The sequence below is a fragment of the Plutella xylostella genome, chromosome 9 (assembly GCF_932276165.1).
Source record: "Plutella xylostella chromosome 9, ilPluXylo3.1, whole genome shotgun sequence".
Classification (NCBI taxonomy): domain Eukaryota; kingdom Metazoa; phylum Arthropoda; class Insecta; order Lepidoptera; family Plutellidae; genus Plutella; species Plutella xylostella.
The window spans coordinates 1037523-1062167 of NC_063989.1; the positions used below are offsets into that span (position 1 = coordinate 1037523).

A 24645-nucleotide genomic window follows, 5' to 3' on the forward strand; every position below is an offset into this window, starting at 1 on the left:
ACACAAACAACATACTTAATCATTTTAAACTCATCTGTTTTAGAAAATCACTAAGATATGACTATTAATCTATGTTTACTAATTCTAGTAAGCATTAACTTTTAAATATAATTCCAGTAGGTACAGTAAGCGTATTATGAATACATTACTATTTAAACATGAAATACGCAACCAGCAGTTTTCTGATGAATAGGTATTGAAAATATGAACTAATGTTATGTCTCCAACGTCAAATCACCCGTCCACAATACCTTCACAAATGGAATGCAACCTCACAATCTAAACCCGCGGTTAAGATCAAGTGTCCACCGGCGGTGCGAGCGTTGTCTTGTGCGTGTTGTTCCGGATGTGTCGCTTGAGCGAGCTCTTGTCCTTGAAGCCGCGGCCGCACTCGCCGCAGTGGAACACACAGCCCGAGTGGGTCTTCACGTGTCGGCTTAGACCTGGGGACAGGTAGAATATTAGGTTAGGTTTTTTAGAAACCGGAAATGCTATGCCACCGGCACCGTGGTGAAAGTCAGCATCTCCCCGGATAGACCCAAAGCAAAATGAGATATCAGTTCAGCGATGGTAGCTCAGTCGGGTAAGCGCCCGCTTCTCACGCCCAGAGATGCGCGATTGTATCCGTAATTTAATTACAATGTATACCATAGCTCTTATGGTGAAGTAAAAACATCGTGAGGAAACCTGCACATCTAGATTCTATATGTGTAACATAAGTGCATTGTACATACTTATTCAAAAACGGCGTTACGGCTCGCGACATCGCGACCTATCACGTGAGTATAAAAATGCACAGCGAAAAGTCCGCACCTCGGATTACAGTCGTGAGCATATGCATGCAATTTTTTTTCTTACTTTTTAGTGCTGATAATGAGTAATGTAATTAAATACCCGACGCATGCAGAAACACCTTCCGGCAATGCGGGCACGCGTGCAGCGTCATGGCGGCGCCGTGCGCGCGCGCGTGCGAGGTGAGCGCCCCGCGCTGCGTGAACGACTTGGGGCATTGCGTGCACGCGAACGGACGCTTCTCTGTGGGGGAATTGGGTTGGTTAGTGTGGGGTAGATAAAATAAATAAATATGTGGGGACATCTCACACACAGCCATCCGACCCCAAGCTAGGCATAACCTGTGTTATGGGTGTCGGACAGCTAATTTATCTACACAAATACATAGATACATACTAAATATGTATAAATATCAACACCCAAGACCAGAGTACAAATATCTGCCTTTAAACAAATATCTGCCCCAGACGGGAATAGAGCCCGGGACCTTCGGCTCAGTAGTCAGGGTCACTAACCATTACACCATTCAGCTGTCGATGTGGAGGGCTGAAGGGAGACCCACGCATGGTTCATGATTGTTGGTTTTGACTGTTTAGGGAACTTAAGAAATTAATAAGTTTCTAAGTTAGGAACCGACTGAATAACAGCGAACTTTAGGACCGAAAAACGCAAGCGTAATCGCAGCAACTAGCTTTTTACTGCATTGATTCAATTTAATGGCCCTTCAAAGGTTAATATATTTTACATTTTATTATTAACTTTTCTAACTAGTATTAGAGTCTATTTTCATCGTTATAGATAGTTCCACTTTTCATTATTTCATATAATGCGCCATCTAGCGTCCACCAAGCGAACCAACTCTACAGCGCCATCTAGTGGCCGACACTCGAATCAGCTCATACCTTTGTTTACTAAATCGCCTAGCGGCCAACACTCAAACCAATTCCTACCTGTGTGTACTACAGCGTCACCTAGCGGCAAACACACGAACCAGCTCCTACCTCTGTTTACTACAGCGCCAACTAGCGGCCAACACGCGAACTAGCTCCTACCTCTGTGTACTATAGCGCCATCTAGCGGGCAACACGCGAACCAGCTTCTACGCCTGTGTATGAGCTTGTGGCCTGCGTGCAGGTGATGAAGTTTGACATTCAATAATTTCCGTACTGAGGGCACTTGTTGGCCGTAGCGCCATCTAGCTTAAAATAAGCGAACCTACCTCTATGTATCAAGTCATGGCGCTTCATGACCTCCTTCTGCGTAAAGGTGCGTCCGCACTGCGCGCACGCGAAGGGCCGCGCGCCGCCGTGCGCGCGCTCATAGCGCCATCTAGCGTGAAACAAGCGAACCAGGTCCTACCTCTGTGTACTACGCCATCTAGCGGCCAACACGCGAACCGGCCCCTACCTCTATGTATCAGCTCGTGGCGCTTCATGACCTCCTTCTGCGTAAAGGTGCGTCCGCACTGCGCGCACGCGAAGGGCCGCGCGCCGCCGTGCGCCCGCTCGTGGCGCCGCAGCGCGCCGCGACGGGAGAAGCGCTTGTTGCAGATGCGGCATTGAGTGCTAAGGATGATGAATGTTTATAAAAAAACTAGCTATTCCCGCGAGCTTCGCTTCGCCTTAAAAAGTTTTCCCGTGGGAATTCCGTGATAAAAAGTAGCCTATGTTCTTTCTCAAGGTCTAGACCTTATGTATACCAACAAATAAAAAATAAAATATTACATTCAAATCCGTTCAGTAGTTTTGGCGTGAAAGAGTAACAGACAGACAGACAGACACAGTTACTTTCGCATTTATAATATTAGTTAGGATTAGTTCCGAGTGGTGGAAAATAGGCTATTCTATTGCTAAGCTATTCTTACGTGGGCCGATTATCATTATGCAAAAATTACAGTTTATAAAGAAAAAACGCTTTTCCGCACACACTGCCTCCTGGAAATTTACTATGATAAATCCGCAATCCGCGCGGTGAGGCGGTGCGTGTGTGAATCACATTGATGCTGTGAAGATCATAATTTTTGGTACATTGACATTTCATACCAAATGTTACAAACAAGATTTTCATGCAGAAGAATACATTTACAATCAATAAATCAAAAAGGTGTAATAGGGATTTAATAAATCAACTTACTCTTCTTCTTTCTTTAAATTTTTTCCTTTACATTTTCTTATTGATTTGATTATATCATCCTGAAAAAAAGGAAACATAGGTTTTAAAGAAAGATTCACACGTTTACATATTTTCACGTCAATAGGATAAAGTTCAAAACATTCCTGGGTTCATATCATATACACCAACCTCATGCTAAGGAGGGAGCGTTGTGTTGTGTATGCTTCGGAAAGGCCTATCCTATCCTGTTTCATTTATGTGAACTACAACAATTGTGAATTTTAATTGCAATACAGTAAGGGTAATGTCAAAGGACTTGTTATTAGGCGCACACGTGCAATGATATGGTTGCCTACTGTGCCTACTTTGAATTTGATTGTAATTGCCAATCCGCACAGGGCCAGCGTGGTGGACTAGGCCTAAAACCCTTTTTTCATTGGAAGGAGACCCATTATTGCGTGTGTGCGGTTAGCCTTAGTTCTTATACTTATTTTTTTATTTATTTATTTATTTGATACTATATTGCACAAATATGAAATATAAGTGTACAAAAGGTGGACGTAATGCTAAAAGCATTTTCTACCAGCCAGCCTTATGAGAAACAAGAATACACCAACCTCAACCTCCTCTTCCTCCAACTGCAGAACCACCACGGAGCCGTCCCTCGTCACCAGCTCCAACACACAGCCCGGGTCCCCCCCCGGCTCACCCCCCGCTCCAAGCACCCCGGCCGAGGCCAGCTCTTCACGGAGCAGCAACAAGAGTGACTCCGCTGAAGTGCTGTCGTCTGGTGGAGGTGCTTGTGGAATGTTCTGGAAGGTCGAATGAAGTTTTGGTGAACTGGGATGGTTTATTTTAATGAAGAAAAGGCTTTAAAGTTACATCGAAAACACAAATAGACGCTTCATATAAATACTGTGACAAAATTCTGAATTTTGTATGGTTAACTCCAATGTTGTCTATAAAATTGCTACTCATATTTTCAGATGCAAATCAATTAATTTTAATAATTACCTGTACAAAACCTTGTGAATGACTGCTTTTTAATAGACTGACTTGTTGATTGTGGTTCACCACTTCTATTGGTTGAATTTGTGACATTTCTTCATTTATCTAAAACAAGCAAGCTACATAGCTTAATATTTCTACAATTTATAAATTTTACCCATCACATATTATACATGTTGCCTACGTAAAAATGAGACATGTGACATGATTGATATTATACTGAAATAAAAAGGTACCTTCAGCACAGATAATCCTTTAGTTATCTAGCAAGGTAATAGGCACCTTGAAGACAAATCCAATAAAATCTTGCTGATCATACACAATAATGAATTGCTTCGCAAAATATTGTACTATACACAAATTTTATGCCTATCACTGGTAGATATTTGATCACAAAACCTACATGATGATGTTCCTACACAGAAAAAATGCAAATTTTACATGCATACATACCTCAGTTGTACTCTGCCTAATATCACCAATTTGACTATTCTCATTATCATACATGATGTTTCCATCATCATTACTTATAACTAATACTGCATCTATATACTCCATTTTATCAGTCACATCGGCTTGTCTCAGAGGCTCTGCATCTATTGATTCTACATTGATTTCTACTTGATCTTCTACTTCATTCACTAGTGTTTCTTTCTCATCCTTTTCTACTTTCACTGGGTTATTTAGTTGAAACTCTTTTATTTTGACTGCCTGCAAGTGTAGTTTTAGTTTCTGGTATGCGGTCTCACACATTTTTCTGAATTTGTAGCAAGTCTCGAGCTGCGAGTGACAGTTCATGCAGATCATGCTGGGCAGCTGCTCTTCACAGGTCATCTGGAAGATAAACAGATGAGTTCATTAACTGCTGTGCTGATATTGTGAATGGAATCCACTTCAACAACAAATTTTATGGACTATTTGTGCCCTATTACCTTTACTGTCATAGTTATTTCAATATCAAACAGAAACTCTATGAACAATCAATTTTGTCAGACCAGGGTTTCTCTTAGCTCAAATGCTAAAGTTCAGTCTAATTCACAAGAATGAATTCCTTTGCCACCTCCGGTCAAATAGTAAACACAGTTAATCTTTGCTCCAATAATTAAAATTATTTTAAGCGTTGTTACGCAAAAGTTCTCGCCGTAAATACAACAGCAGTTACAATAGTATCTAAAAGTGTTTAAATGATCATATAAAAGCTGTAAAAGTGAGAAAAATAAGTGCTTTAGTAATAGTGCTATATTTTAACTATTATCTATGAACAACGGGTAGCTTCAAGTGCGCTCCGCTATTCTGCGACTTCGCGCATCGTCATTCGGGTCATATCTGCGTGCGATTTCCGCGCCCGCTCGCTTGCAGGTAACTTGACGACGTCACAGCTTGGCGGTCTTAGATCAACCATTCATCAGACAAGACAGATCGACCATCCAAAGTTTTTGCATCTGAGAGGACTCATATTTATTTATATTTCGCCAGTGTTGAAAATGATTTGCTCAGGTTGCCAAACGGAGTCTAAAGCCGTTAACTACTATACTTGCTCAAATTCAACTTGCAAGGACGTCTATTGTTCAACGTGTTCTAAGACCCCGACGCTATCAGCTAGCCGACTGCGATCTTGGATTTGCCCTTCTTGCTGCGCAAAATCCAAAAAAGCCGGGGATTACACCAACTCGCCTATCAGACCTATTTCGAACAATTCCATCTCAAATGTGACAACCCGAAACAAGTCTGCGGCGCCTCCCCGCGAGGACGATGAAACTGCCGAAAAAATTTATGATTCTACTGATTTAGCCGAATTTAAAAAAGAGATCAAAGATATGTTATCATCATGGATGAACAAACAAAGTAGTGAAAGAGTCGAGATTAAATCATCTCTCAACTCTATTGAAAGTTCCTTAAGCTTTTTGTCTGCGCAGTATGACGACCTGTTGAAGAAGATGGAGAATATAGATAAAGAAAAAGCTAAAGATAAAGAGTACATCATTCTGTTGGAGAATAAGGTCGAAGAACTACAAAAAACACAAAGAAAGTGCTCAGTAGAACTGAAGAATGTTCCGAAATTAAATGGCGAAACAAAAGACACCCTTGTCAATATGGTTACGAGCCTATCTAAGTCGCTCAACATTGATATGCAGCCAAGAGATATAAAAGATGTCTTCAGGACAGCATCTAAGGGAGATAAAATGCCAATTGTCGTCGAGCTTTCTTCATACATACAAAAAACGAACCTTACCAAAGCCGCTAAGAGTTACAATATACATAACAAAAACAACAAGCTGAGTACCAATAATCTGGGATTAAAATGTAGCGAAACGGCTATTTATGTGTCCGACCACCTTACTCAAAAAGGTAGCAGATTGTTCTATTTGGCTAGAGAACTGGTCAAAGCCAAAAATTATAAATTCTGCTGGACAAACCTTGGTAGCGTCTACATCAGAAAGGATGAAAACTCTCCAATCATAAAGATAATCAATGAATCTCAAGTTCAACGAATGTATGAAAACGAAAAATGACTATGTTTTGTTTATTTTGTTACTTTTCTTTTGTATTTTCTAACACTTTATGATAGCTATACACTCCTAACACCAACAGCTCTATACATAACTCACTCACATCTCACACTCGATCACATCAACCTCCTAATGCACCACTCATGTTTCCAGAATAGAAGCAAATCATTATACCCAAAAAATATACTGATACTTTTAATAATATCACGTGATTGTAATAACTTAGTTTACCCCTTTAAAAAACACATACTAAAACATACTACGTTTATGATATCTTATGTCAACTCTTATAATGGATAGTACATTGGTAACAAATGCAGAGTTGGACAATATACAGGTGGCCCAGGTTATAAATTGCAAACCACATGATGTACAAAATTATATAAAAATAACTAATCACCTAAATATACTGACCCAAAATATACGAAGTATATATAAAAATTTAGACCAATTTCAAGTAACTCTAACCGAACTAAAAATTGAATGCGATATTCTTGTCTTAACAGAATGCCATCTTAACAAAGATAAACCAATTCCGACCTTAAATGATAACTATACCTCGTATCATACAAAAAATACCTTAAATAAATGTGATGGAGTTATATTTTATGTGAAGAAAGACCTAAATTGTAAAGTGACTGAACCATGTGTTAAAAATGCATCCTGCCTTGTACTAACACTTGCAGACACCGTTTTAATAGGCATCTATCGCACTCCGTCAGTCAAAAGCACGGATGATTTTACATCATCTCTATCAACTGTGCTTAGTTCGTATAAGGGTCATCCTAACATAATTATCACAGGTGATATCAACATTGATATTAAACAGGATAGTATAGACCAAAACAGTCAAAATTACTTAACCACCTTATCATGGCCTTCTCCCGGCTCATAGACTTGTCACACGTGATAAGATGTGCTATGATCACATTATGATAAAAACTGCACATCCTGCAAAAGCATTAGTCCTGACGAACTCTCCCACTGACCACTGTTCTGTGATTTTAAATCTAATGTCAAGACCTAGTCGCCGTGTTGTACTTAAAACAAAGATTTCGGTAAAATATGAACAAACATTATGCGATTTAGAACCTAAACTACCAGCTATACTTCAATTAAAAGATCCCAATGAAGCTGCGGAGACGCTAGTGGATTTGGTTTCCACAACAATAAAAAATAATCAAATTACTAAATATATCCCCTCCAGAAAACGCTGCATCCAACCATGGATAACACCTGGTATGTTACGCTGCATTCGCAATCGTGATAATTTACACTGCAATGTTAAAAAGCATCCTGACAACCAAATACTTAAAATAACCTATACACGTTACAGAAATTTCTGCAATAAGCTAGTGAAGAAACTCCGTAATAACTTCGAAAGGGATAAACTAAGTAATGCTAGTAATAACCCCAAAGTACTTTGGAACACAATTAGATCAATTTGTAATCTCAATAAGGATAAATCTAACGACTCTAAGAAACTAAAATCCATTTCGTCATCTACAATGAAATCTGCCAACATCGTTAATGAACATTTCTCTAATATTGGTAAAGACCTTGCTGAAAAGTTAATTGCTTCCTCGCCACCAGTAGCACAAGACAGCCCTATTCGCAATCCCCCCATCGACTCCTTTGTTCTTCAAACAGTTGATTGCCTAGAAGTAGAAACTATTATTAATAAACTTTCTAATGAGTCAGCACCAGGATGGGATAACATAACTTCCAAGTTCATTAAATTAGCCAAAAACCTACTCACTCCAATTATCTGCCACATATGCAACCTCTGCTTTGAAAAGGGACAGTTCCCAACGGTATTTAAAAGAGCTATAGTTACTCCAATCCATAAGGGTGGAAGCAGAGACGAAGTCAATAACTATAGGCCTATATCAGTACTTTCTGTGTTTTCGAAAATATTAGAAAAACTTTTAAATAACAGACTCAAAGCATTCCTTACTAAAAATAAATTATTGTCAAAAAATCAGTTCGGTTTTCAAAATGGAATTTCTACAGAAGATGCAATTTTAGCATTGACGGAAGACATTAGCAAAAACTTAGATAAAGGCTATAAATGTGTAGGTGTCTTCCTAGATCTCGCTAAGGCCTTTGACACCGTCTCTGTTCCCATTCTTATGGACAAGCTGTATGCCTATGGTATTAGAGGTTTGCCTCACATGCTTCTCATGGATTACTTATCAAATCGTCAGCAACAGCTTAAACTTGGCGAATGCGTCAGTGACTCTACAATTATCTCGTACGGCGTCCCGCAGGGCAGTGTCCTCGGCCCAACATTATTTTTAGTATACGTTAACGATCTCTGCAATTTAGAAATCCAAAATTGTAACATTTATACTTACGCCGACGACACAGCCCTTATTTTCCAAGAAGAATCCTGGGACAGCCTAAAGAATATTGCTGAGTCCGGATTTACTAAAGTTTCTAAATGGCTAAGAAATAATTTGCTTACGTTGAACGTTAAAAAAACAAAGTTTGTACCTTTTTCGATCCGCAAAAATACCCTACCAGATGCTGAGTTTAGTATTAAAGTACATTCTTGTGCGAACCCTAACGTAAATAATTGCCCCTGTAGTAAAATCGTAAGGGAAACTAATATTAAATACTTGGGAGTCACACTAGATCAGCATCTTACATGGAAACCACATATCAACAACACATCTGATAGGGTAAGAAAGCTGATCTGGGTGTTTAGTAAGTTAAGACATGTCGCAAATGCTAAACTTGTAATAACTACTTATAAAGCACTCGCCCAATCAGTTTTATGTTACTGTATAACTGTGTGGGGTGGAGCAGCTAAGACCCATTTTATAACCATCGAGAGAGCCCAGAGAGCCCTTATAAAAGTTATGCAATTTAAGCCGATACGGTTCCCAACTTATGAATTGCATAACACATATAAATTACTGACTGCGCGGCAAATGTATATTTTAAATATTATATTAAAAAAACATAAAAGCTTACCATTTGACAAACAACATATGCTCAAAAGAAGAAATGACATTGTCTGTAGGTCTTCCATATTTAATACTAAATTTGCCAAAAAACAGTTTATGATCCAGTGTTCATCAATCTATAATAAAGTAAATAAAATAATTCAAATTTATCCTTTGACTATTAACGAAATTAAAAGAAAGTTACCTAATCTATTGTTAAAATTTAGCTATAAGGAAACAGAGAATCTTGTTGCATACACACCACACACACACACACACACACACACACACACACACACGCACGCACGCACGCACGCACACACACACACATTACATTACTAACCAACTCGGATAGTTATAATAATATATATACCTACAATTCTAAAACTTAAATTAATAGCGTACAGTGTTTGTTTTAATATACTGCTACTTTTAAAATAATTATTGTCGTGGTGAAAGAGCGGGGTACCTAGTAATACAGGTTACCACCTAGTACAAGGGCCCTTGCCATTTTTGTTAATGATTTGTTTGTAACAATAAATACATTTTTGATTTTGATTTGATTTTTGAATGATACTGAAACCATCTATAACCATTCCCCAACACTCAACACTGACTCAACAAACCTCAAGCCCCACACACAGCATGATCCTGGTGGCCAGGGAGGAGACGTCGCTGGGTTCACTCGAGAATATGGACACCATGGATGGAGACTTCTTGAGGCAAAGTCGGCAGGCGTCCTTCACTCCCTCGATCTCTTGGAATTGAGGCCTTTTTCGGGCGTACGTTCGAAACGGCCTCCTTTTTGGCGACAACATTATGAATAGTTTACCTGCAACATTGTATAAATTTAGAGTAAAGGAATTTCACGAGTTTCTGTGTTACAATAAATTTCTAGCTAATAAATATTTATCTAACCTCAAAACTGACTAAATCAGTGGAGAATTTGCGTGTATGAATACAATTGAATTAGTTTTGTAGGATACAAAGATTAGTTTTGATGAAAAACAATAGTTTTCATTAGAAATAAGTGTAAATACTGGTCAAAATACATGGAAATAGTCATTAAATAGTTTTGGTAAATTGCAGATTGAATCATATTCATATTATTCATAAACAAATCACCACAGATTAAAATTTAATATCTTGTTATAATAGTGATGTCATACAAAATCCAGTCAAATCGTAATCGATTGATTAAGAAAGTGACATTCGTTCGTGGAAATAAAAAATACCTACAACTAAAATATGCAACGCCATAATTTTAACAGTGCTATCAAAACTCTTTTCGGTCTTAAAATAAATTCGATGACTGTGTTTTTTAGAAAGTGTCAAATAAATAAGTCTTTGGTTATCAGCATTATCTAATCGCAGACATAAATAGCTATCTAGCATAATATTATAGGTTTATAAAAGAAGATAAAAAGGTTATAAAGTAATAAAATATTATTTTTTTTATTTCTAATACTTCTTATAATATTATTTATTATATTGAATATACACAGTCAAGTTTAATATATGTCATGTACGTTGTAAGTCCTACCTATCACCTCATGCGCCTGTTCCATCTCTCTTGGTTTACATGCTTTCAATAACATTACAACTTATAACATATTTTATAAATTCACATCCCCTAATTTGACTTCCCAAATTAAGATAAAGTAGGTAGTTAGATACTTACTCGATGTTTAATAAAATTGATGAAAAAATTATAGGTACTTGTACTGCTGTAACCACCTGTACCAATAGGTACAGTAGATAATAAAGTCTATAATTTTGACTTAAAAAATACAAGTTCTTTTTGCTCAGGAAGTATCTCGAAGAAACTTTCAACATAATCCCCAGTTACTTCAGATATAGTCCGAGGATTCCATTTGGGATTGTTGTCTTTATCGATAAGGAGCGCACGAATACCTGAAAATTACATAGCTATCAGTTAAAATGTTTTGATTGTACAACTACTTTTATAAAAAAGTGGAATATTGTAGGTATGTATTTAGAGTTTCATATTATTTAAATAATGTACTTAAAGCACCTTCACGAAGATCGTAGGTCGTAGACGCACGAGATGTCATCCTGTACTCCATGCGCAAGCACTCTCCAAGGTTTAACTTTGCACCGCGCCGGAGTGCAAGCAGAGTTATTTTAAGGCTGGCAGGACACATTTTGTGTAAAACCTGAAGAGTCTTGATTGACCATTCATTATTCACAGTCTTTAGCCTTTCAATGATTTCTTCGATAGTATCAGCAGCAAAGCAATAATCTATGTGTTGCAGATAAGGAGTTAGGGAAAATTCTCCAGTTCTTTCATTGAATTCGTCTAAAACTCGACTTATTTCATCTGTATTAGTGCAGCCCGAAAGTTTTTCTTCTAGGTCTGATAGCCTTGAGCTATTGACGTAATGAGTGGCTATACCGGCCTTTAATACGTCTCCGCCTTTTAATCTCTCACCTGAAACAATTCATACGTTAATAAAAGTATGTAATTTCATGAATACTTACCTATTATTGTTTTACTTAAATTAAATTATACTTACTTGTTAAACCTAAATATATACCGAGGTTTCCATTAAGTCTGGATAAAAAGTATGTTCCACCGACATCAGGAAAAAGTCCTATCTTTGTTTCGGGCATAGCAATTACAGTTTTTTCTGTTGCTATCCTGTATCTTCCGTGGACTGAAAGTCCCATGCCACCTCCCATAGTTATTCCATTCATAAATGCAATATAAGGAATTTTGTAATGGCCTATAAGATAGTTAACATTGTACTCCGTGGATATAAATCTTAGGGTCTCAAATTTATTCTCTTTTAAGTCACCTCCGGCACAAAATGCTTTGTCCCCTGCACCTTTTATGATAACAGCTGTTTTCGTGTTTTCCCAGTCTTGTAACTGCCGTAACAATTTGTTGACAATAGATAAGTTTAATGCGTTTAATGCTTTTGGTCGGTTTAAGGTAATGATACCAGCATTTTTATAGGTCTTAAACAAAACATCGTCTTCTTGATTCTGCATCTTATAAACTGTAAAATACAAATAGTAGGTAAAAATCTTCCATAAAAAGGTTAAGAAAAGCAGAAATATAAAACGCTCTAAAATCTTTCAGAAGTCTTTCCCAAGTATAATAATGGATATATAATGTAGTTAAGTATATATCTACAATGTGAAAAAGTTTAGTTTTTGATTGATATTGTACAGCAATATGATTGCAAGTTCAGCTATAGTTTTAACTAAACCCTACCTATTCTCTTCAACACTGAACTCGTAATATTCTGAGTCGTCTCAATCAGAATATTTTCAGCATCACACAGTACCTATTTTTTTATTTTATTTTTTATTTTTATTTATTAGGGAAGACACACCTACATACCTATAGTGATTTTTGCTAGTAACTAGTCCCAAAAAGTCCCAAAAAAAACTCAACTTTTATTACTTTGCAGTTTCTAGTATAGGAAGGTACAAAGATCAGTAATTAAGTAAGTATACCTACATAGGTATTAAGTTAGTATAGTTATAGTTAATTTACGTATGATTTTACTCACTATGGCTTCAATAAAGCAGTATCTTATAGGAGCTCATTGGTTTCACTCATCTCGACTACAAACCCTACGTCGCCAAAACTTGCCATAAATATTTCGGAGTTATAAGTCAATCTATCTACCTGCGTGAAGTTAGCAGCCTAAAGTTAGCAGCCTACGAATATGCGACCAAATTAAGATGGTCACTTCACTCATCCTGTTCTTATTCAATTAAAACGTATGCAAAGGATTACGTTGTGTATAGTGGTAGTACTATATGCTAATAAAAATGTAATACAAACCAATATTGTCAAAATTACCATGATTCTAACTTATTTAAATTAAAGTCAGCAGCCTAAATGGTCCATTTGTATGGAGACACCTGGAAGTTGTCCAGATGCCAGCATCTCACCTAGTTTATTTTGTGTGTTGTTTCATAAGAAAAGGCCGACAGAAGTTTCATCAACATTGAAAGAGGATAGCAGGGGTAGCCGGGCCACTTTATAACTGATTTTGGTGAAAAATCGTCATTTTGTATGGAGACACCTGGAAGCTGTCCAGATGCCAGCATCTCACCTAGTTTATTTTGTGTGTTGTTTCATAAGAAAAGGCTGACAGAAGTTTCATCAACATTGAAAGAGGATAACAGGGGTAACGGGACGAAAGAATGAAATAAAAAGTTAGCAGCCTAAATGGTGAATTTGTATGGGGGCACCTGGAAGTCGTCCAGATGCCAGCATCTCACCTAGTTTATATTGTGTATATTCCCATAAACAAAGGCTGACAGAAGTTTCATCAACATTGAAAGAGGATAGCAGGGGTAGACGGGCCACTTTATAACTGATTTTGGTGGAAAAACGACATTTTGTATGGAGACACCTGGAAGTTGTCCAGATGCCAGCATCTCACCTAATTTATTTTGTGTGTTGTTTCATAAGAAAAGGCCGACAGAAGTTTCATCAACATTGAAAGAGGATAGCAGGGGTAGCCGGGCCACTTTATAACTGATTTTGGTGAAAAATCGTCATTTTGTATGGAGAAACCTGGAAGTTGTCCAGATGCCAGCATCTCACCTAGTTTATTTTGTGTGTTGTTTCATAAGAAAAGGCTGACAGAAGTTTCATCAACATTGAAAGAGGATAACAGGGGTAACGGGACGAAAGAATGAAATAAAAAGTTAGCAGCCTAAATGGTAAATTTGTATGGGGGCACCTGGAAGTCGTCCAGATGCCAGCATCTCACCTAGTTTATTTTGTGTATATTCCCATAAACAAAGGCTGACAGAAGTTTCATCAACATTGAAAGAGGATAGCAGGGGTAGCCGGGCCACTTTATAACAGATTTTGGTGGAAATACGTCATTTTGTATGGAGACACCTGGAAGTTGTCCAGATGCCAGCATCTCATCTAGTTTATTTTGTATGTTGTTGCATAAGAAAAGGCTGACAGAAGTTTCAACAACATTGAAAGAGGAAAACAGGGGCAACAGGTAGAAAGAATGAAATATAAAGTTAGCAGCCTAAATGGTGACTTTGTATGGGGGCACCTGGAAGTCGTCCAGATGCCAGCATCTCACCTAGTTTATTTTGTGTATATTCCCATAAACAAAGGCTGACAGAAGTTTCATCAACATTGAAAGAGGATAGCAGGGGTAGCCGGGCCACTTTATAACTGATTTTGGTGGAAAAACGACATTTTGTATGGAGACACCTGGAAGTTGTCCAGATGCCAGCATCTCACCTAGTTTTTTTTGTGTGTTGTTTCATAAGAAAAGGCCGACAGAAGTTTCATCAACATTGAAAGAGGATAGCAGGGGTAGCCGGGCCACTTTATAACTGATTTTGGTGAAAAATCGTCATTTTGTATGGAGACACCAGGAAGTTGTCCAGATGCCAGCATCTCACCTAGTTTATTTTGTGTGTTGTTTCATAAGAAAAGGCTGACAGAAGTTTCATCAACATTGAAAGAGGATAACAGGGGTAACGGGATGAAAGAATGAAATAAAAAGTTAGCAGCCTAAATGGTGAATTTGTATGGGGGCACCTGGAAGTCGTCCAGATGCCAGCATCTCACCTAGTTTATTTTGTGTGTTGTTGCATAGGAAAAGGCTGACAGAAGTTTCAACAACATTGAAAGAGGAAAACAGGGGCAACAGGAAGAAAGAATGAAATATAAAGTTAGCAGCCTAAATGGTGACTTTGTATGGGGGCACCTGGAAGTCGTCCAGATGCCAGCATCTCACCTGATTTATTTTGTGTATATTTCCATAAACAAAGACTGACAGAAGTTTCATCAACATTGAAAGAGGATAGCAGGGGTAGCCGGGCCATTTTATAACTGATTTTGGTGGAAAATCGTCATTTTGTATGGAGACACCTGGAAGTAGTCCAGATGCCAGTATCTCACCTAGTTAATTTTGTGTGTTGTTTTATAAGAAAAGGCTGACAGAAGTTTCATCAACATTGAAAGAGGATAACAGGGGTAACGGGACGAAAGAATGAAATATAAAGTTAGCAGCCTAAATGGTGACTTTGTATGGGGGCACCTGGAAGTCGTCCAGATGCCAGCATCTCACCTAGTTTATTTTGTGTATATTCCCATAAACAAAGGCTGACAGAAGTTTCATCAACATTAAAGAGGATAGCAGGGGTAGACGGGCCACTTTATAACTGATTTTGGTGGAAAAACGACATTTTGTATGGAGACACCTGGAATTTGTCCAGATGCCAGCATCTCACCTAGTTTATTTTGTGTGTTGTTTCATAAGAAAAGGCTGACAGAAGTTTCAACAACATTGAAAGAGGCGAACAGGGGCAACGGAAAGAAAGAATGAAATATAAAGTTAGCAGCCTAAATGGTGACTTTGTATGGGGGCACCTGGAAGTCGTCCAGATGCCAGCATCTCACCTGATTTATTTTGTGTATATTTCCATAAACAAAGACTGACAGAAGTTTCATCAACATTGAAAGAGGATAGCAGGGGTAGCCGGGCCATTTTATAACTGATTTTGGTGGAAAAAATACATTTTGTATGGAGACACCTGGAAGTTGTCCAGATGCCAGCATCTTACCTAGTTTATTTTGTGTGTTGTTTCATAAGAAAAGGCTGACAGAAGTTTCATTAACATTGAAAGAGGCAAACAGGGGCAACGGAAAGAAAGAATGAAATATAAAGTTAGCAGCCTAAATGGTGACTTTGTATGGGGGCACCTGGAAGTCGTCCAGATGCCAGCATCTCACCTGATTTATTTTGTGTATATTTCCATAAACAAAGACTGACAGAAGTTTCATCAACATTGAAAGAGGATAGCAGGGGTAGCCGGGCCATTTTATAACTGATTTTGGTGGAAAATCGTCATTTTGTATGGAGACACCTGGAAGTTGTCCAGATGCCAGTATCTCACCTAGTTAATTTTGTGTGTTGTTTTATAAGAAAAGGCTGACAGAAGTTTCATCAACATTGAAAGAGGATAACAGGGGTAACGGGACGAAAGAATGAAATATAAAGTTAGCAGCCTAAATGGTGACTTTGTATGGGGGCACCTGGAAGTCGTCCAGATGCCAGCATCTCACCTAGTTTATTTTGTGTATATTCCCATAAACAAAGGCTGACAGAAGTTTCATCAACATTAAAGAGGATAGCAGGGGTAGACGGGCCACTTTATAACTGATTTTGGTGGAAAAACGACATTTTGTATGGAGACACCTGGAATTTGTCCAGATGCCAGCATCTCACCTAGTTTATTTTGTGTGTTGTTTCATAAGAAAAGGCTGACAGAAGTTTCAACAACATTGAAAGAGGCGAACAGGGGCAACGGAAAGAAAGAATGAAATATAAAGTTAGCAGCCTAAATGGTGACTTTGTATGGGGGCACCTGGAAGTCGTCCAGATGCCAGCATCTCACCTGATTTATTTTGTGTATATTTCTATAAACAAAGACTGACAGAAGTTTCATCAACATTGAAAGAGGATAGCAGGGGTAGCCGGGCCATTTTATAACTGATTTTGGTGGAAAATCGTCATTTTGTATGGAGACACCTGGAAGTTGTCCAGATGCCAGTATCTCACCTAGTTAATTTTGTGTGTTGTTTTATAAGAAAAGGCTGACAGAAGTTTCATCAACATTGAAAGAGGATAACAGGGGTAACGGGACGAAAGAATGAAATATAAAGTTAGCAGCCTAAATGGTGACTTTGTATGGGGGCACCTGGAAGTCGTCCAGATGCCAGCATCTCACCTAGTTTATTTTGTGTATATTCCCATAAACAAAGGCTGATAGAAGTTTCATCAACATTAAAGAGGATAGCAGGGGTAGACGGGCCACTTTATAACTGATTTTGGTGGAAAAACGACATTTTGTATGGAGACACCTGGAATTTGTCCAGATGCCAGCATCTCACCTAGTTTATTTTGTGTGTTGTTTCATAAGAAAAGGCTGACAGAAGTTTCAACAACATTGAAAGAGGCGAACAGGGGCAACGGAAAGAAAGAATGAAATATAAAGTTAGCAGCCTAAATGGTGACTTTGTATGGGGGCACCTGGAAGTTGTCCAGATGCCAGCATCTCACCTAGTTTATTTTGTGTGTTGTTTCATAAGAAAAGGCTGACAGAAGTTTCATCAACATTGAAAGAGGATAGCAGGGGTAGCCGGGCCACTTTATAACAGATTTTGGTGGAAATACGTCATTTTGTATGGAGACACCTGGAAGTTGTCCAGATGCCAGCATCTTACCTAGTTTATTTTGTGTGTTGTTTCATAAGAAAAGGCTGACAGAAGTTTCATTAACATTGAAAGAGGCAAACAGGGGCAACGGAAAGAAAGAATGAAATATAAAGTTAGCAGCCTAAATGGTGACTTTGTATGGGGGCACCTGGAAGTCGTCCAGATGCCAGCATCTCACCTGATTTATTTTGTGTATATTTCCATAAACAAAGACTGACAGAAGTTTCATCAACATTGAAAGAGGATAGCAGGGGTAGCCGGGCCATTTTATAACTGATTTTGGTGGAAAATCGTCATTTTGTATGGAGACACCTGGAAGTTGTCCAGATGCCAGTATCTCACCTAGTTAATTTTGTGTGTTGTTTTATAAGAAAAGGCTGACAGAAGTTTCATCAACATTGAAAGAGGATAACAGGGGTAACGGGACGAAAGAATGAAATATAAAGTTAGCAGCCTAAATGGTGACTTTGTATGGGGGCACCTGGAAGTCGTCCAGATGCCAGCATCTCACCTAGTTTATTTTGTGTATATTCCCATAAACAAAGGCTGACAGAAGTTTCATCAACATTAAAGAGGATAGCAGGGGTAGACGGGCCACTTTATAACTGATTTTGGTGGAAAAACGACATTTTGTATGGAGACACCTGGAATTTGTCCAGATGCCAGCATCTCACCTAGTTTATTTTGTGTGTTGTTTCATAAGAAAAGGCTGACAGAAGTTTCAACAACATTGAAAGAGGCGAACAGGGGCAACGGAAAGAAAGAATGAAATATAAAGTTAGCAGCCTAAATGGTGACTTTGTATGGGGGCACCTGGAAGTCGTCCAGATGCCAGCATCTCACCTGATTTATTTTGTGTATATTTCTATAAACAAAGACTGACAGAAGTTTCATCAACATTGAAAGAGGATAGCAGGGGTAGCCGGGCCATTTTATAACTGATTTTGGTGGAAAAAATACATTTTGTATGGAGACACCTGGAAGTTGTCCAGATGCCAGCATCTTACCTAGTTTATTTTGTGTGTTGTTTCATAAGAAAAGGCTGACAGAAGTTTCATTAACATTGAAAGAGGCAAACAGGGGCAACGGAAAGAAAGAATGAAATATAAAGTTAGCAGCCTAAATGGTGACTTTGTATGGGGGCACCTGGAAGTCGTCCAGATGCCAGCATCTCACCTAGTTTATTTTGTGTATATTCCTATAAGAAAAGGCCGACAGAAGTTTCATCAACATTGAAAGAGGATAGCAGGGGTAGCCGGGCCACTTTATAACTGATTTTGGTGAAAAATCGTCATTTTGTATGGAGACACCTGGAAGTTGTCCAGATGCCAGCATCTCACCTAGTTTATTTTGTGTGTTGTTTCATAAGAAAAGGCTGACAGAAGTTTCATCAACAGTGAAAGAGGATAACAGGGGTAACGGGACGAAAGAATGAAATAAAAAGTTAGCAGCCTAAATGGTGAATTTGTATGGGGGCATCTGGAAGTCGTCCAGATGCCAGCATCTCACCTAGTTAATTTTGTGTATATTCCCATAAAAAAAGGCTGACAGAAGTTTCATCAACATTGAAAGAGGATAGCAGGGGAAGCCGGGCCACTTTATAACAGATTTTGGTGGAAATACGTCATTTTGTATGGAGACACCTGGAAGTTGTCCAGATGCCAGCATCTCATCTAAATTATTTTGTGTGTTGTTGCATAAGAAAAGGCTGACAGAAGTTTCAACAACATTGAAAAAGGAGAACAGGGGCAACGGGAAGAAAGAATGAAATATAAAGTTAGCAGCCTAAATGGTTACTTTGTATGGGGGCACCTGGAAGTCGTCCAGATGCCAGAATCACCTAGTTTATTTTGTTTATATTCGCAAAAACAAAGGCTGACAGAAGTTTCATCAACATTGAAAGAGGATAGCAGGGGTAGCCGGGCCATTTTATAACTGATTTTGGTGGAAAATCGTCATTTTGTATGGAGACACCTGGAAGTTGTCCAGATGCCAGCATCTCGCCTAGTTTATTTTGTGTGTTGTTTCATAAGAAAAGGCTGACAGAAGTTTCATCAACATTGAAAGAGGATAACAGGGGTAACGGGACGAAAGAATGAAATAAAAAGTTAGCAGCCTAAATGGTGACTTTGTATGGGGGCACCTGGAAGTCGTCCAGATGCCAGCATCTCACCTAGTTTATAGAAATGGTTAAGTTTTGGATAATGCATAATATGGTTTAATCGACTGGAAATGCCTTCTTCTATCACCTCCTGATAGGATCCGGTCTACCAATAACCCTGTATATAGATATTTGTACGGAGGCTCCTGAAGCCAGGCCATGTCAGGATTTCAACTTGTTTAATTTGTGTGAGTCATAAAATAACATAAGTTATATTATTACGTCAGGAACACCTGACAGAAGTTTTTGTTTCAACTTTTTTCTTATCTTTAGGTCATAAGCCGACCTTTCCAGGAACCTTTGTTTATACCTGATTTTAACAAAGAAATTGTCCTTTCACAACAATAACACATATCGTACCTACTTTTCCCACGACTGTACCTTTATTAATTACTAGTTGTGAACTTATCTTTGATCATAAACCGACTAGCAAATGATTTTATTTTAGGCAGGTTGGTCGGTACACCTGTTTAAAAGAATGAAAGAATCTTTGACAATAAAGTTATAAAAAATCTGCAACTAACGATAAAAATGCAGGTACTTAAATCAATAGATGTCGTTAGTGAGCTCCCTTCTACATCGCGGTATTATGTTGTTTATGGGAATATACACAAAATAAACTAGGTGAGATGCTGGCATCTGGACGACTTCCAGGTGCCCCCATACAAAGTCACCATTTAGGCTGCTAACTTTATATTTCATTCTTTCGTCCCGTTACCCCTGCTATCCTCTTTCAATATTGATGAAACTTCTGTCAGCCTTTGTTTATGGGAATATACACAAAATAAACTAGGTGAGATGCTGCCATCTGGACGACTTCCAGGTGCCCCCATATCACCATTTAGGCTGCTAACTTTTTATTTCATTCTTTCGTCCCGTTACCCCTGTTATCCTCTTTCAATGTTGATGAAACTTCTATCAGCCTTTTCTTATGAAACAACACACAAAATAAACTAGGTGAGATGCTGGCATCTGGACAACTTCCAGGTGCCTCCATACAAAATGTCGTTTTTCCACCAAAATCAGTTATAAAGTGGCCCGGCTACCCCTGCTATCCTCTTTCAATGTTGATGAAACTTCTGTCAGCCTTTGTTTATGGGTATAAACACAAAATAAACTAGGTGAGATGCTGGCATCTGGACGACTTCCAGGTGCCCCCATACAAATTCACCATTTAGGCTGCTAACTTTTTATTTCATTCTTTCGTCCCGTTACCCCTGTTATCCTCTTTCAATGTTGATGAAACTTCTATCAGCCTTTTCTTATGAAACAACACACAAAATAAACTAGGTGAGATGCTGGCATCTGGACAACTTCCAGGTGCCTCCATACAAAATGTCGTTTTTCCACCAAAATCAGTTATAAAGTGGCCCGGCTACCCCTGCTATCCTCTTTCAATGTTGATGAAACTTCTGTCAGCCTTTGTTTATGGGTATAAACACAAAATAAACTAGGTGAGATGCTGGCATCTGGACGACTTCCAGGTGCCCCCATACAAATTCACCATTTAGGCTGCTTACTTTTTATTTCATTCTTTCGTCCCGTTACCCCTGTTATCCTCTTTCAATGTTGATGAAACTTCTGTCAGCCTTTTCTTATGAAACAACACACAAAATAAACTAGGTGAGATGCTGGCATCTGGACAACTTCCAGGTGTCTCTATACAAAATGACGATTTTTCACCAAAATCAGTTATAAAGTGGCCCGGCTACCCCTGCTATCCTCTTTCAATGTTGATGAAACTTCCGTCGGCCTTTTCTTATGAAATAACACACAAAATAAACTAGGTGAGATGCTGGCATCTGGACAACTTCCAGGTGCCCCCATACAAAGTCACCATTTAGGCTGCTAACTTTATATTTCATTCATTCTTCCCGTCGCCCCTGTTATCCTCTTTCAATGTTGTTGAAACTTCTGTCAGCCTTTTCTTATGCAACAACACACAAAATAAACTAGATGAGATGCTGGCATCTGGACAACTTCCAGGTGTCTCCATACAAAATGACGTATTTCCACCAAAATCTGTTATAAAGTGGCCCGGCTACCCCTGCTATCCTCTTTCAATGTTGATGAAACTTCTGTCAGCCTTTTCTTATGAAACAACACACAAAATAAACTAGGTGAGATGCTGGCATCTGGACAACTTCCAGGTGTCTCCATACAAAATGTCGTTTTTCCACCAAAATCAGTTATAAAGTGGCCCGTCTACCCCTGCTATCCTCTTTCAATGTTGATGAAACTTCTGTCAGCCTTTGTTTATGGGAATATACACAATATAAACTAGGTGAGATGCTGGCATCTGGACGACTTCCAGGTGCCCCCATACAAATTCACCATTTAGGCTGCTAACTTTTTATTTCATTCTTTCGTCCCGTTACCCCTGTTATCCTCTTTCAATGTTGATGAAACTTCTGTCAGCCTTTTCTTATGAAACAACACACAAAATAAACTAGGTGAGATGCTGGCATCTGGACAGCTTCCAGGTGTCTCCATACAAAATGACGATTTTTCACCAAAATCAGTTATAAAGTGGCCCGGCTACCCCTGCTATCCTCTTTCAATGTTGATGAAACTTCTGTCGGCCTTTTCTTATGAAACAACACACAAAATAAACTAGGTGAGATGCTGGCATCTGGACAACTTCCAGGTGTCTCCATACAAATGGACCATTTAGGCTGCTGACTTTAATTTAAATAAGTTAGAATTATGGTAATTTTGACAATATTGGTTTGTATTACATTTTTATTAGCATATAGTACTACCACTATACACAACGTAAGCCTTTGCATACGTTTTAATTGAATAAGAACAGGATGAGTGAAGTGACCATCTTAATTTGGTCGCATATTCATAGGCTGCTAACTTTAGGCTGCTAACTTCACGCAGGTGATCTATCTGGGTATTGGCAGTTCAAAATTCACTAATACCGCTAAGATTTAAAAAAGTGAAAAAAAAAACTTTCTGGTAATACAGTATGACTGTTTCAATAATAACAGTAGGAAAATTTTAATGATGACTTACTTACATTTGGGGATGCTTTTTCAATAAATTGCCATGTAGGTTTATGTACTTAAATTGTTATTACTTATGATCAATGGCTTTATACTATAAAATTAAAATAGTCCTTATGATTTCCACAACCGATAACCGATACTTTTCCCAACTTTATCTTTTTGACAGATTTATCATCTCAACAACTTATCTGTGAATTTTTGATAGTGATGTACTGTAACATTTTAAATCGAAATCGAATAAACATAATAAAACCCTTATTCTGAGAATACACCGCGATAGGACAGAAAGAGCCCCTTGTGCCCTTATCGGAATGACGTTTATCAGAAAATTTTACATTTATGCGATGAATAAAAACAAAACATTTCACTTTCGGTTTTTGGGTAAACGATCTTTCGGTGCTTCATTATTTGAAATTTCCTAAAGTTAACTAAAGTGTCATAAATTTAAAATTTAAGCGTTTCGACAAAGTACCTAGGTACTTTGTACGTTTTGTTTTTGTCTATTTCGCATCTAATCTTCGTAGTTATTAAGACTATGTCCCAATATACCTAAAACTCCTATTACATATGTATTTATCAATTTGGGATTCGAAATGAGCTCCCATAGTAACTATTTTAGTATAAGTACCTACTTACTTTTAATGGGAGATTAAAGGTACTTACAGTGAGTGACACAAACTTATCTGTTCCGGTGAGAGCGAACTAAATTGATCCATATCTCATTATTTAGGTACTAATGAATTATTTATTGATATAGATTAGATAGATTTATTGAAGTCACAAGAGCGAATTACCACTACTGGCAAACTTAAAATCTGCTGTGTAATATTTAATATGTAATATTATAGAATGAAGAAATATTACACATTTACGTGAGCTGTCACCGGAACAGATAAGTTTTGTCACTGTATTTGACTTGACAGTTTAAAAGTTCTAAAATCAACCGATAGATGCCCACCGGCCTGTGTCAAGTAATTTAACATTTTAACGTTAAATATAATTTACATTTTAACGTTAAATAAAAGTTGGGTTTATTTAACAATGCAATAATGTATTTTGTAAATGCAATTTTGCTTAATTCTAGGTTTACATTTTATGTAAGAATTATACATTTAAGTAGACTATAATTAATTACAAGTAGTTGCTGAATATTCTTTCACGATTAAAGACTCCCATACTTAATTTTGACACAGTCTCAACTTCGAATAACAATAGTTTTTAAACTCACTGCTTCGACAGAACATAATATAATTATGTAAAAGTACATAAATCATACAATTTAAATTACACCACCTTATTAAAAAAACTGGAGGTATAAGTATCTTTGTATAAAATACCCTTAACTTATTCACAATCAAATAATTCGGCATTGGAAACTAGGTAATAACGGAAAACCTTTTTTTCACCCTGTATTACAACTATTACGTTACAAGTAGAGGCTACCAGCCTAAATATGGCATGATTTCTTATTGCAATTATAACTACTTAGTTTATAGTGTTGATACTAGGCATAGGCACATAAGCATTAAACTACTCTATACATAGATATAAAATATTTTTTGTTAGGTGATGATTCAGTGAAAGTCAAAAGAACTTTCTATAAAACGAACTTTTTAAAACGAACTTTTTGCATGATTGCCATTGCCATCCACCTATCAAAATCGTACGTAACGGACGGTATTCTTTATAGAAATTCATACAAGTGCGGCCACTTCATCTGCATTGCCGACGCCGTGTCATAATAATCCGTTATAATAATCCGTTTGTTGCGATACGTACGATACCGATATGGATAGGTGGATGCCTTGCTTACCTATAAATAACGGTAGCAGGTGACGTAGTTTTCGTTACGACC

General features: G+C 37.9%; 2 protein-coding genes across 3 annotated transcripts; both read right to left on the reverse strand.

The window, feature by feature from the left end:
• Window positions 1–297: 297 nt before the first annotated feature.
• LOC105397326 (zinc finger protein 853) lies at window positions 298–10485 on the reverse strand. Its single transcript, XM_048623069.1, has 9 exons — window positions 10292–10485; window positions 10000–10205; window positions 4366–4746; window positions 3919–4017; window positions 3522–3716; window positions 2926–2984; window positions 2200–2357; window positions 895–1035; window positions 298–443 (listed from the first exon to the last, which is right to left on the reverse strand). Exons 2-9 carry the CDS (start codon window positions 10189–10191, stop codon window positions 298–300), a joined length of 1371 nt encoding a protein of 456 aa, XP_048479026.1. The 5' UTR covers window positions 10192–10205; window positions 10292–10485.
• Window positions 10486–11104: 619 nt separating this feature from the next.
• On the reverse strand, window positions 11105–22959 carry LOC105397324 (3-hydroxyisobutyryl-CoA hydrolase, mitochondrial). 2 transcript variants are annotated; one of them, XM_048623219.1, is made up of 4 exons: window positions 22802–22959; window positions 11911–12396; window positions 11409–11825; window positions 11105–11287 (listed from the first exon to the last, which is right to left on the reverse strand). In XM_048623219.1, exons 2-4 carry the CDS (start codon window positions 12386–12388, stop codon window positions 11142–11144), a joined length of 1041 nt encoding a protein of 346 aa, XP_048479176.1. In that variant the 5' UTR covers window positions 12389–12396; window positions 22802–22959; the 3' UTR covers window positions 11105–11141. The 2 variants fall into 2 exon arrangements, with proteins under 2 accessions (XP_048479176.1, XP_048479177.1); XM_048623220.1 differs by having other exon boundaries at window positions 22798–22957.
• Between the last annotated feature and the right edge of the window lie 1686 nt (window positions 22960–24645).